This window comes from Chroicocephalus ridibundus, chromosome 4, assembly GCF_963924245.1.
Source record: "Chroicocephalus ridibundus chromosome 4, bChrRid1.1, whole genome shotgun sequence".
NCBI lineage: Eukaryota > Metazoa > Chordata > Aves > Charadriiformes > Laridae > Chroicocephalus > Chroicocephalus ridibundus.
In genome coordinates, this window is record NC_086287.1 from 13,210,238 (window position 1) to 13,224,503 (window position 14,266).

A 14,266-nucleotide genomic window follows, 5' to 3' on the forward strand; every position below is an offset into this window, starting at 1 on the left:
TTTCAAACCTTACTGACAGGAAGGGACATGAAGAAAATCTTGTGAAAGCTAAAAAGAGTTTTCTTCCTTCCCAGGAAAGAGCAATCCGGCTCACCAGAAACAGCACAGTGAAGCTTTCTTCTCGAGAGGCACAAACCGGCTCCAAACACCTAAAAACCTAACCGTAAAAACCAAATGAGGTTTTCCCCTTTCCCCCAAAGCCCACTGCCGTTCCATCGCCCCGCCCCAGAGCCGCCCAGCGCGGCCCAACCGTCCCGGCCGCCCGCCGAGGGACTCCCACCTTCCGTTCTCACCCGTAAGGCCGCACCTCACACCGCTACCGAGGTAAAACGGACCCACAAACGGATTTTATCCTGCCCCCCACAGGCACCACCGGCCTTTATTTCCCGGCGGGGACGAGGAGGCCACCACACACGGCGCTGAGAGACACCCTACACCGCATTTACCCCTATTGAGCGTATTACACGCTACCGTATATACCCATACGGCGAGCAGCGCGTGAGTGACGTTCCGCTCCCCGAAAGGAGGCGTTACCGTATTTACCCGCCACTGACGCACCACCACATTTCGGGGCGCCAAGCCCAACACGTGCTCCCGTATATCACGGCGCAGAAGCGCAAAGACTCTCATACAAGCGGCGGCGCATGCGCTGTTGGGCGATGGGGGCGTGGAGCCGTGACCCGGTGGGGTGAGGAGGAGCGGCCGCGGTCCCGCCTTACTTCCCGCCGCTTTCGGTACCGGCGGAGGCCTTGCCCGGGGATCCGGTTTTGCCGGCCGGCCGGTGGGGAAGCATGGCGCAGCGGAGGGCGGCGGAGCGCGGGCCTTGCCACGGGGCGGCGGAGAGCGCCAGGCACCAGCGGCAGCTTCTAGAAGGTGCTGGGGGCGGGGGGGCGGCTGGGGCGGCGGGAGCGCGCGACCTCGCGACCTCGTCCTGCCAACGGCCGACCGTCAATCGCCCGCCCAACCGCCCGCGGGGGCCGGGGACGTTGCCCTCTGCGCCGCGGCGCAGAGGGCAACGTCCCCGGCCCCCGCGGGCGGTTGGGTGGGCGAACGGTCGCCTGAGGGGAGTCGGTGTCTGTGAGGGGGGCGAGGCGGGCTCCCGCCGCGGAGCCTGTCAGCCGCTACCCGCGGCAGGGCCCGGGGGGGTGGGGGCAGATATAGGGCAGCAACCCGCCCCACACGCACGGTAATGAGGGAACACGCGTGTCTGTGTGTGTCTGTGTGTTATTATTCCACTACCTGCGGTGCAAAAAGTGGCAGCGTCAGAAAGTGCTGTCAGAAAGTGTCAGTTTGCTGTATTGTTGTCCGCGAAGTTGTGGGGTGTTTTCTTATTTTTTTTTTTTCCCCCTCTGGAGAAGATGTCATTAACCGTGGGTGAGATACTCGTGTGTAAACTGCTACATGGACGCTGCCTTCGGCCTTAGCAGAGCCAGAGCACACCTGTGGGATCGCGCTGACCTTAAAGCGAGTAAAAATTGCCAGCTTGTCCAGCCAGCTTTGTTTTCAGTCTGTGGGTTTCATCATCCTTTTGCTGTGTTTCACAACAGTGAGGTGGCAGGGCAACCCGCTTGAAGGTTACGCGTTGGCATTGTAGTCATGCCACTGACATCTACGAATGAAAATACAGCCTTGGCCTTTTTTGTGTTCTTCAGGTGAACAAAACTGATGCTCCCTGCAAAGTTGTGCTGGCCTAGCAGTGTCTGAGGAGAGAGAGTGTTTTAATACATCCACGCATACACACCCTAGTGTGGATGCAGAGAGTTCTTAGTGTTTGTTTCTCTGTTTAAAATTCTTTGTGCTTATAGCTGTGTTTGTGCTAATCGGTGTATTCCTTATATATGACCATATTCCTTATATATGGTAAGAATCTAAAGTATGGAAGAGGCCTAAAATGCAATTGTGCCACTTACTGTACTCCCACTACTTCCTTTACACAAGAATTTAAAGGCTAATAAACCCACATAGATATATCCAAGAGAACTCTCTTATATGAGTGTAAAATATGTGTAATTCACAACTGTAATCCTTACATCCCAGGCTGGTGTGTATATTTACATATGTTTTCTCCTGATGAGTGTTTCTCACCTAACTGGCCAGTGGTTGTGCGTGGTGTTCTTTCATAGGAGGGAAAAAAAAAAATAATCTGTGAATGAGCCTGTCCAAAGTTGCATTGTACATACTGAAGATTTAACTTCAAGTTAAATCTCTAGTTAACTAGAGTGGCAGAAGATATCATAGGATGGTTTAGGTTGGTGGGGACCTTAAAGATCATCTAGTTCTGACCCCCCTTCCATGGGCAGGGACACCTCCCACTAGACCAGGTTGCTCAAAGCCAGGCAAAAAGGAAAAAATATTTATGGCTTACTGTGTTTTGCTCTGTTTTTTTCTTTACAAATGTATTTATTAATTGAGGCTTAAATTATTACAGGTCATAGAAGTTGACTTCTATGGGATGTTTGTCAGTGTAAGAACTTCAAATTTGTTTGAAAGCTCTCAGGAAATGCGAGCAATGTGTTGCATATGTTATAGAAGCATTAGTGGGAAGATTATGTCCACAGAGAGCTTACATTAACATTTTCTGAAAGTATAAGTTTGAAATCTGTTGTAAGATGTGAGAATTTTCTTTATGTTATTGTTGTTTTGGTTTGTTTTTTTTTTTAAACTTTTGTTTTTGTTCAATTTCAGGGAAAGCTCAGGCAGAAGGTGGATCAGCTCGGACATCGCTTCTTATTTTAGTGTCTATCTTCTTATCAGCTGCTTTCCTTATGTTCCTGGTATATAAAAATTTCCCACAACTTAGTGAGTAAGTATGTCAGGAAAGATTAATTTATTTGCTTTTCATTCAGTATCAAGTTTTAGAGGAGCCTACATGGGGTTAAGTGATTTTTTTAAACTGACGTAAGTTAATTATAGATATAACCTTATTTTTTTTAAAGGGAATTTGAGTTTATAACCTAGAATGTCAGGATACAAAGCTTATATATTGAAACACGAACTGTTAGGATCTGTCTAAACAGGGTTGTACTTGGCCTAGGGTTTCTGTTGCGCAGTTGAGATATCATGCTTTGAAAAGTTACCCCCTGTCACATTAGCAATGGTAACTTGCTATGTTATTAGCCCTCTGTAGTTAAGAGCCAAGATGTGCTTGGTTAGGGCTAGGTTTATTTTAAAATTTCTTGTGCGCTGATATAACATATAACTGGAGGCTGTCATTGGAAGGGGACATCTTTCTTCCTTCATATCTAAGCTTCATGTTCTCTTTCTCCTTTTTGTTGCATTTAGTGCTCATATTGGGAAGGTAGATAGCTTGACAAGATGGAAGCCTGCTTGCTGACAACTTTCTTTTTTTCTTTTAGTAGTTAATTTTCTGTCTGATTAACTTGCTCAACAAGTTCAGTTTGCAACAGTCCAATCACTAAGTCTGATACAGAGGAGGAGAGGACACTCAACTGTGCTGCCCAGGGTTGCACCAGATTAAGGTGTGACATGAGATTTTGCTCTTAAAGCTTTGTTTGTTTGTGAGGTAAAGCTCTGCTGCTCTTGCTGCACTTCAAATGTTATGACCCTAGTGATGAGGCAGTTACAGTTGGTTTTGGCTGAAATGTGGACTGCTGTTCAGTTGCCAAGGTTTGGTTTGAGTAATTCTTTCTTTTTGATCAGTAGTTGGTAAGAAAAAAAAACAACAAAAACAACTTAGAAATGAAGCAGATTATTGTCATGACATAAAAAAATGATTTCTCCATCTAAAATGGAGAATTTTCTCATGCAGAAAATGCTGTAAATATCAAGTGTTCCTGTGAGAACAGTATCACAACAATAATTGTAGTTTGTTTGCTGAGGTTGTAGTTTAGTGATGTAGTGTGTCTAATTATTTATATATTCAGTAAGTAATTTTACTATACTGTTGGATTATATTTACTACTATTCCTGCTTTTTTTTTTTTTTCCAGAGAAGAAAGAGAATGTATAAAGGTTCCTAGAGATATGGATGATGCAAAGGCCTTGGGAAAAGTCTTGTCCAAATACAAGGACACATATTACGTTCAAGTGTTAGTGGCTTATTTTACCACATATGTTTTGTATCCTTTTCATGATATAAAAGGCAGCTTTGATGTAGTCGTGTTTCTCTGTAAAAGAAATGACAAGTACAAACTTATAAATTCTTGATTATGGATGAAGAAGGCTAACGTTCCTATGTTTGTTTATAAATAGACACAAATATTCCAAAATCTTTGAAATTAAAAACATTTCTTGTGTGTTTCAGTATGCTTTTTGGACCAAAAGAAAGGATTGAGTTGAAGGAAATTGCTGCATGCATGTATAGTAGTAAATGCTGTTGGGATTTCTGTGCAGTTTCATCTTGGCTGTGTCTGTTATGGACAATATTTTTAGCTTTGATACTAGACTTTGTCTCATTTTGGTGTTATGCTGAATTTTTTTATTGCAAACTGAATTACCAGTTAGAAATTACTGTTGATTCTGAAGGAAAGCTGAGACTATTGCACTTTTCTTCCTTGAGACATTCAAAAGCGTCACATAAGGGTAATTTACAGCGTTTTTGAAGGAAAGCGTTTTGAGCCTTTTTTCATTTGTGCAGTGCCCACATTCAAAAAATGGATTTCTATTTCCTTTTAGAGAGAGCTAAACTTCTGAGGTACTTTCTGCCTAGGGAGATACAAAGGCTACCTGTGTTCTGTGTTAACTTCTTTTTCCTGAGTGCTGAATATATTAAGTAATCATTAAACACACTCTTAACTGGAACACTTAACTAAAGGTTAATAACTTTCAAAAGCTGTGTAAGTCTTTTTCATAGTTTAATGCAGGATGCTTTTGTAACTCAGAAAAATTGATGTTGAATGTGCCATTAGCATTTATTCTCTAGCTCATTCTTTTTAAGTGTAGTTCACAAATAATAGATTTATGAAGAAAATTATAATGTTTATATATTAACAAGAAGTAGAACGGAATTGACTGTTTATTGAACTACTATAGTAGCTGAAGTGACGACATTTATTGTCTCAGCAATAGACTGTGATCAGTTGACAAGCACGCTACAGTTATCTTGGAACCTTGACACTTGCTTAGAAAAGCTGTACTGGTTGTAATGGACTTTAATATTAAGGAAGATTATTTGTCATTTTGAAATTTTAGTCAATTCAGCTCAGATAAAATAGTGTGCAAATTTTGTTTCATAAGATTTCTATCCGAAGTGGGCAATACATCATAGTCTCAAGTATGCCTAGTGTCCTGGTTTGAGGTAAAACAGAACCAGTTTTCTGATTTGTAATTTAACTTTTTAGCTGGGCCTCTTCTAACTGACTAAAGTCTGAAATTAACAGCATATTGTTCAGAAACCGTTCACTCTCAGGGCGATAAGACCTGATTATACCAATGAATGGTATGCACAGAGGCTCTTGCTTATACTTATTGCTATAACAACCAAGGTCAGCTAACTTCGTTATTTGCCCCATCGGAGGGTCGGAAGCAGAGAAGCGTAGAGGGGTCCCACGTGCAGGGAGGAGCAGATGGGACAGGTGACCCAAAACTGACCGACAGGGTATTCCATCCCATGTGCATCACCCTCAGTGTAAAAGCTGAGGGATCAAAGGGGCAATGCTGCTCTGGCTCGCTCTTTCTTCAGTGGCCGACATCTGAGGAGGACCCTGTCTGTTTGTCTGCCTTTGATCCTGATCCGAGCATTCCTGACTCTAGTTCTGGAATTCAGCTCCTGTCCGTCACTGACTCCAGTCTGGGACTTTCCCTGTGTCTGCTGGTGACACAACTGTCATCCTGGGAGCTGGATACGGTTTTGTATGCATTGTATGCTTTTTTCCTTTAATTTTTATTATTCTATTATTATTTACTATTTTCTTATTTATTATTATTTTCATTAAAGTAGTTTAGTTCTTTTTCTAAACTCGTGAATCTCCTTGTCTCTTCCTCTCCTCTCTGAGGAGAGAGGGGGGGAGGGCCATCTGTCGTTCTGATTGGCCAGTCTGGCCAAAACCACAGCACCTAGAAAGGCTTAAGCTCAACAGCCTATTCACTTATGCTGTAGAAACTTAATTTTTGCCTTTTTTAAAAATTCTGACTGAAGTTAGTGATCATGTGTCCTAGTTACCTAGTGATTGCACCATGCCTGTTTGTAAGAAGGTAGTAGTTGCCTTCATGCGTGTCAGTCTCATGAAACTTGTAGTAGTTATGGGCTCGGACAGGAGTAGAGAATATCTGAAATCTATGTATTTTTAGTCAACAATATAAAATCAGAAGTATGTGTTTCCTGTAATGCCGCAATAAATCCCCGGTGTCAGTCATAGCACAGATAAAGAGAAAAATGTAGTGCAGCTTTTATTATTTAGTGACTTATTTTTGTACGTGTAATGATGAATCTACCCCTTGTTTCTCTATGCTTGGGCTTGTGCTACTCTGCAAATGTATTTTGAAGTAAAGAGGCTATGCCTATTTATATTTATGCTTTTTCAAATTGTAATGTGTATCCTGAATGCTTAGAAAATTAAGAATTGGGTAGCTTTTTTAAAATGTGTGGGTTTTTTTGGTTTTGGATCCTTAACAAAGATGCATCCAGCTTGCAAACATTTGCTATCCCTGGGTCTATATTTCTCAGTATCCTGTCAGGGTTTCTTTATCCCTTTCCGCTAGCCTTATTCCTTGTTTGTCTGGTAAGTATGGAAAATAGTTTGCAAGGGCATATATTTCTATCTATTTGGAATACAACCAAGCATCTAAATGGTTTCCTGTTTGAAATTATCAGGGTCTGAGTGAAATAGGGGTATCAATCAGTTCTCATTCAGCTCTGTTGTGAGCATGGCATTACCCACAAAATTCACTGTAGCATTGGGTGATGATCCAAAAAACTAAACTGTTTCTCCAAGTTTTCTTAATAATGGAGGCACCTGGGTGTGAATCAGCCAGAGTTTCCTTTACTTTAAATTTGTTTACACTCCACCAGAACATGATTCTAATTTCAGAACGTGATTACTGTGTTTTTGTTATCATACTGCAAAACATATCTGTTTTTAAATGGCTTAAATACCCAAGAAGCTTAATTTAAGGTAAGAAATGTGTGCTATTGGCAAGCTTCAAAAAATGTCATGTGCAAAAGATGCAGTCATAATGAGCCTAAGTACTTAAGAATGAGACAATTGAGTAGGCATGGAGGACCAAGTTGATGAATTTTGAAGTCTGAATCTCTTTAATGCCATTGTGCCCCTTAACTTGCAAAGATTTCATTGTTCAAAATCTTAAAACAAAACTGCAGAAGCACTCAATAGTAACTGATAAGTAATCAACGTTGTCTGCTTTGAATGTTAAGATTGCTCTAAATGCCTTGGGAATAAAGGAACTGTGTTGGGTCAGCAGTATTCTTAGGGAGTGTGTGTATACTGCCAAAGGAGAGCCCTTCAGCCTCAATGGGGGTCTGCATAGAAGCAGGCTTTATCCAGCCAGTGAGCCAGTGTAGTTAATAGGAATATAAGGATAAGATTAATTAGAATTTCTGCTCATTTGTTCTTTCTTTTTTTTTTTTCTTCCCCCCCCAGTGCTCAGGACTTGGAGCTTCATTCTGCTATATGCTTTCATACCTGGTGGGACGTCCTGTTGTATACAGATATTTAACAGAAAAAGCAGTAAAATGGTCAGAACAGGTAAAATTTCTAGAGATGCTGAAACTTATGATAGAAAATGTATGTTGGAATAGCATGGAAAACTAGGGTGTCTTGTGCTCATGTATCTAGTTACAAAGAAAGGATTCTGACTCTTTTCTGACACTATAGTTACTTTCTCTGAGTGTTTTTAAACAGTGGGGAGTATTCCTTGTTTTATGGTTTTCCTGTGAGGAAGCTGTTTTTACTTAGGAAGTGTTTGCAACTGATAACCCCCCTGGTCTAGCTAATGTCAATAGGAAACCTCCAGTTTCAATTGAAAGTAATAGCTCTCTAAGAATTGGAACTAATGAAAGCTAAGTTTATGTCTTTTATAGGGCAAGAAAACCCATAGCTGTATGTCTGATTGCAAAACCTGAATTTGAAGAGGTTATTGTGGTTGGAGCATTTAGAAACTTTCTCTTACAGTATTTGGTAACATTAGTTTCGGCAAGTATTAATACTTGATGATCAATACTTGATGAAGTTAAAGATTTTGCAATACAAAATCATAGTGTGATTAGTATTTTACCTCATGTCTCTTGCTTTGATACTCTGAAATGTTCAAACAGAATTTTTTTGCAAGTATGAAGCATAACTTACTACTGTACCCTGTTCAAGATTTTTGAATCATGTAAAAATATTTTAAACTTGTTCTTCATTAAGTAAGATGTGGAGTTGTCCTGCACAATTGACCTTATTAAATAATATAGTAGTGTTTTGACTCTTGACACAAGTAAATCTTAATATTGCAGTATAATCTTGGGGCTGTTCTTTGAGTGGCAATGGTAGAACTGGGTATGTGATTTAAAATTATGTAATTACACGTGCTGCTCATACTGCACTGTTTCCAGGTTAATTGGACTATACCATGCGTGCATTTTGAGGGCTAAGACATTTTATATGTAGGATTAATCAATGTTTAAATATTCGTCCTTTGCTAAGATTAAAAAAACCTACAGTGCTATTGCTGAACAATAGCAGGGCTACTGACTTCAGTTTTGTAGTTAAAGCTAAAGTTGGGGGGGGAAACCAGGGTTGTGACTGGTGTGAGTTGCTATGCGAGATGTCAGATGAAATTGCAATTAGACCAGGCTTGGTTTCAACTGTTTCGGGCCAAATGACCATGTGTAGGCTTAGGCTTAGTGACGGTCTGCCAGGATCCGACAGAAGTGATGGATGCTTTGCTATCCTTATAACTTGGTTTGAGGTTACAGTTCTTGTTTAAAAAGGATGATGTGCTAAAGCCAGGCTGGAAGGAGAAGAGGCTTTGGTGTAGTACTACTGTAGGGAGCTCGGCCAGACTTGAGAATATAATTAAGGCTGTAAATAAAGTTGGGGCTATTGTGGTTGTTTCTGGGTAACTGTTAATGCTAGATAGGTCTTGCAACTGTGTTGGCAGCAGCCACCTGAGGAACTTCAGAGCCATGACCTGGGTAAGTTTCCAAGTGAGGAATACAGCTGTGTTCCAAGTTTGATCGTGAGTTAGGGCAGAATGGGTTGAGGAACAAACTTCATTGCTAGTTCCTGCAACAGCTTTAGGAATAGGATGACAAACTGGCCATGTTGATTGGGCTGCTGTTAGACAGGCAGAGATTGCTGCGCTAAAGTTAGGGTTAGGCCTGCTGCTGCGATGAGTTACTTGTTTGCTGTTTAAGTTGGCTGATTCAGACACATCATCATCGTGCTCTACCACAGACTGGTATTTCCAGACTAACTTCAGTACTATTTAACAGGTGATTCACTGATGACTCTTCCTTGAGTCACTCATTGTTTAACTGATTTTTATGTTTCCAACTTGTACATTTCTACAAAAGATATGCAAAAAAACTACAAAACCCTAACAAACCTCTAGTAGTAAAATCATTGTGTATTTTCAAGGCACTGAAATGTACTGATTTTTTGTTTTTGTTTTGGCAGGTTGAAAGACACAGAGAACACCTCATTAACTACATAATATTTTTGAGAATAACACCTTTTCTTCCCAATTGGTTTATCAATATAACATCTCCTGTAATTAATGTGCCATTGAAAGTATTTTTCATTGGCACTTTTCTAGGTAAGAATGCTGGCTAATGATCTGCAGTTTGGTGGTAGCCATAAGAAGGGATATGATTTGCTCTCTGCATGCGTTGTTCAGCAGAGATCACCACCTACTGGACAGTTGAAAGACTGCTCAAGAATATTGTTTTGATGTGTGGAGTTTATAGCATCGAAAGATTTTAGTACTCAGGACTATTCTGATATACTGCATCAGAGGTAATGAGCCCAGGCTAATTACTTGCTTAAGGAAACATACATTATATGAACGCTTTATTAGTGACTTTTTGTTCCATAACTTTTGTTCCATTAACTTTTTGTTCTATAAGCTCCTGTTTTGAGCTCAGCATAATTGTGGGAGGATGTATGTGACTTCGATCTGAAGGAGTGTTTCTCCCCTTCTCACTCCATTTTGTTTATTGTAATATAACTTCCTAGGAGTGAATTAATAATTTAACTAAGGTATTGCTGAACACTTTAGCTTTGTAATTGGCATATTTTTGCAAATACTTTTTAATCTGGTTAGGAACAATCCATATTTTTCCTTTACGAACTTAAATAAAGTTCTTAAATAAATAAATCTGTTTGTAGAGAGACAGCTTGAAATCTGCCGAGTCTCTAGAGAGCCGAGATTATTTTCTTAGTCCTCTGTGTTTGAGTTGGTGTTAAAAAATATTAAAAATAGCATAAACCCAGTTCTTATGATAAGAGTTTTTTGTCTTTAAATTTTGTATTTACACCTTCTTTAGAAAAAAAAAAAGCACAAGGTAACAAAGTCTGAAATTTTTGGTGTTAAAAAGTTGGATGACTAATTTATGATACTCACCCTAATAATCTGTTTTTTCTTCCTTTGCCCTCCTACGCTTCTAATTCCCCGCTCCAGGTGTGGCACCACCGTCTTTTGTAGCCATTAAGGCAGGAACAACGCTGTACCAACTTACAACAGCAGGGGAAGCTGTTTCCTGGAACTCTGTTTTTGTTCTCATGATTCTAGCCATCCTCTCCATCCTACCAGCTGTCTTCCAGAAGAAACTGAAACAGAAGTTTGAATAAGGATCAAACTGGACCAGAATTTCTCATACTTCATCTCAGGATCAGCAACTTCTGATATTTGTATATTTGCTTTTCTAATGGATCTTAAGCAATTAAAGGGGAGGCTTGCAATTGATAAGAATGTCTTTAAATGAACACGTGGCCTAAAATTGAAAGAACTCTGTTCAGAAATGTACTGCATATAGTTTTGTACCCAAATCATCAGTGTTTTACTTTGGGAAGGTGGATGTGTGACCCTCAGGATGAGGGAAGCGAAAACACAGATGTAACATTTTGCTCTGATTACATGCAGAGCAAAAATTGTAATGTAGACATAAACTACAGATAATGCTTTCTACAACTTGCAGGAAAAAATCCTTAATTATTCAGTCCAATTTTGTAACATTCTCTGTAGGCTTGCATGTGATCTGGTCTGAGTACATTTCTCCTCAACAATATTTCTCTTCTCTTTTTGCCTTTGGGAGTTCCAAAATAATATCATAATATAATAACGGTGCTCACTCAGAAACAAAGGTTTTTTTGCAGTACGTTAACTACAGCGATATTCTCATCCTGATTGTTTACTTCTATTTATTAGTGCTGTGTGCATTTAAATACTTGAACCTACATCTGCTTTACTACCTGGATTAACAAAAGCAAAGTTTCACATCATTCCCGTTTGTCCTCTGTAAAATTTTATTCTGGGAGAGGATATAGGTAGGGAGAGAGCAGATTAGAATTTTTATCATGGGTGGCTGATGATTTTGAAGTTATATTTTTTTTAATGTTGATTGTTTTGCCAATATTTCACTTGTATAGATTTATCCTGCCAACTTAAGAAAATGATCATATGATTATATAAAACTTTCAGTTCTCACGTGATTTAAAAATGTTTTAAGCAGTGTAATATTACCATTTCTCAAGCAAGATGTAAAGTATAAAATTTTCCATTGTAGCTCAATTTGCTAGAAATGTCAGGTACACAAATTGGTGCAGCTCTTATTAAAGAGATGATTCTGAGTAACATTCAAAGCATCACGTAATGGAAGTCTTTTATGTCAGTGTATATACAATTGAATGGATGATTCCATTGTCTCATAAGTCAGTAATTGGCAATGGGCAGCCAGCTATGATTCACCTTTAAGTAGAATTATATATATTCACTTAATAAGGTATATGATACTTCCCCTTGTATGCTTACAGCTGTTGTTGTTTGTTGTATTGTCAGTGGAATCCCATAAAATGAGGCCCTGATCAGCAAGGAACTGGGGTGTGCATTTAAGTTTTATCCTACTGAAACCAGCGCTGCTCATATGCTTTAAATTGGTGCCCCTGAAGTATCTTGCTGAAATGGGAGTTGACACATTAGCATATGCTCCAATTCAAAGGTTTATTTGTCTGTATCCTCATGTTAACTCATCTTATAATAATAGATCATTGAGATGTAAGAAAACAGTTACATAAATGTGATAATGTGAAAGGTACTGGTACCTTTAAAGAGTTTTGTTCTTTTTGTAACATAATGTTAATGACTCCTTCATTTCATCACAGTATTACATGTAAATATATAGTAAATATTATTGATACACTATTTGTCTTTTATTTAAATCCGGGCTGCACAGTAAATGGTATTTTTTACATAGATAGATAAAGGAATTCATGTCACTTCTGTTTGCAAGTTTATTGTAAGATCATTTAGCTTCAGCAATTGTTTTATTTGTAACTTCTTCTAAAAGTGTACTTTATTGGCATTTAAAACTGAACAGTGATTATTTTTATTGCTGCAGCTCTCGTCTCTGAGGTCATCTACCCAGGGGATTTATTCCGTAGTAAACTTGAGTGTGAATTTAGCTGTTGTGAGCAAGGGTCCCCTGGACTATTGAGTGTGAAGTTGCTGTAGATTTACAGCCTCCTTTTTTGCATAGTTAACTTTTCATGCAGATGAACTCTCAGAATAAATTACCTACTACTTATTGTCTAGTGCTTTTCTCAAAATTTGTCTCAATTTCAGGTCAGTGACAGATGCTGTTGTAAAATCCCTTCTATATAAAATCTCTGTAAAAGCCAATATTTTGGTAGAACCTTGACACTAAAGAAGGAACTGAGCTATGTTTTAATTTAATGTGAATCGTGCTATCACTTGACATTTTCACTGAGTTACGTTTCACTGTGTACATGGGATCAGGCTGTTACTGAAAAACCTGTTTCAGCTTAGACTAGGTTCCATCACAGTGAGTAAAAGCCTTAAGACCTTAAAAAGGTTGAAAATAAGGTTCTTTCCTTTTGCAAAACCTTAAGGTTTGGTTTGTTTTTTTTTTTAACCTGTCCGTTCTGTGTTTATCTTCAGCTGCTAACGGCCTCAGTTTCCTACCCTATGAGGACTACTTCTGAGGGTTGGGAAGAGCAAGGAAGGCCTTGTGAAAAAGGCAAAAAAGCACTGGGCTGTGGAATACTGCACTAGCTTACATTTTCCTTTAGTGATCCCGCAAGTGATCCAAGAGACAGCCATAACATTTTGAAAGGAAAACTAGCTACCATGAAACAAACAGGGAAATCGGGAAGATGTAGCTTTGTTTTTTAATTGCAAGGAGTTTTGAGCTGTTAGGCTACCTGTTTATCTTCTGGATTTTTTTTGTGATACCTGCATGACATCATTACTAAATGTCTCTTGCCATTTGATAATAAAGCTATTATATAAAACATGAAACGTTGTATTTCTGAGTGCAATGAAGCATGCTGAACTTCCCACTAAACTTTATTTTTTATTAGCCTGTTTAAAAGGGATGCGTTCTTCTTAAATGGTATTTTTAATGACTGAGTAAAAATTAAACAGCTGATCACATCTGTAGATGAGATTCATTCTGTTTCTACCTTTATTTCAGCACATGTAGGTAAACTTGACTTCCTTTTCTGTCTGAAATTAATTTATTGCAAACAGTAATTTTGCAAAGTTTTTATATTTTTGCACTGGAATGCAATTTGTTTAATCTCAAATAGAACCATTTGCATAATTTGATCTTTTTTTTGCATGAATTCCTGATGGAAGGTTCATGTGCTAAAGTTGTAATAGCTTCGTTCACCTTCCCTTAATGTTCTGTTATGTCCAGTTTATGGAATTCTTTTTTTGCCTTGTATAGAAAACTGATGGTGAAAGCTTGCTGGCTGAAGGGTTGAGACAAAAGAAGTAACACTTAAAAAATGAGAAGTCTTTTGTCAAAATGCTGGTGAGCCTTGCTATTATGCAAAGTCAAAACATGGTTTTTGTTGCCAAGTAGCTTTGAAGATTTGTGTGTGTTGTTCCTGAGAGTATTCATCATCTGTAGTTTCTGTGATAACCTAGTTTTATGTCGGTAACTAAAATGCGGTGTGGATTGCGCTGCTTTGCGTTAGAACTGGAGTGTGCTGCCTGCCTCATGCCATGCAGTTTACTCTGGATTAAGCTGAACGACCATCAGGATCCACTCAGCCAGGTAGCTGAATAGGACCGAAACACCCAGCAGCTACTGCAGGTACAATTTTACAAAGCTGAGGACT

General features: G+C 39.3%; 1 protein-coding gene across 1 annotated transcript; it reads left to right on the plus strand.

The window, feature by feature from the left end:
* Positions 1–660: 660 nt before the first annotated feature.
* On the plus strand, positions 661–13,587 carry TMEM41B (transmembrane protein 41B). Its single transcript, XM_063331961.1, has 7 exons — positions 661–873; positions 2,686–2,803; positions 3,950–4,078; positions 6,586–6,679; positions 7,559–7,663; positions 9,581–9,719; positions 10,584–13,587. The coding sequence occupies exons 1-7, from the start codon at positions 792–794 to the stop codon at positions 10,751–10,753; spliced, it is 837 nt and encodes a 278-aa protein (XP_063188031.1). The 5' UTR covers positions 661–791; the 3' UTR covers positions 10,754–13,587.
* Positions 13,588–14,266: the final 679 nt, after the last annotated feature.

Coding starts and splice junctions, on each gene's coding strand:
- TMEM41B (XM_063331961.1), top strand. CDS start 792: ATGGCGCAGCGGAGGGCGGCGGAGCGCGGGCCTTGCCACGGGGCGGCG. Junction 874..2,685: donor CCAGCGGCAGCTTCTAGAAG/GTGCTGGGGGCG, acceptor GTTCAATTTCAG/GGAAAGCTCAGGCAGAAGGT. Junction 9,720..10,583: donor TTTCATTGGCACTTTTCTAG/GTAAGAATGCTG, acceptor TCCCCGCTCCAG/GTGTGGCACCACCGTCTTTT.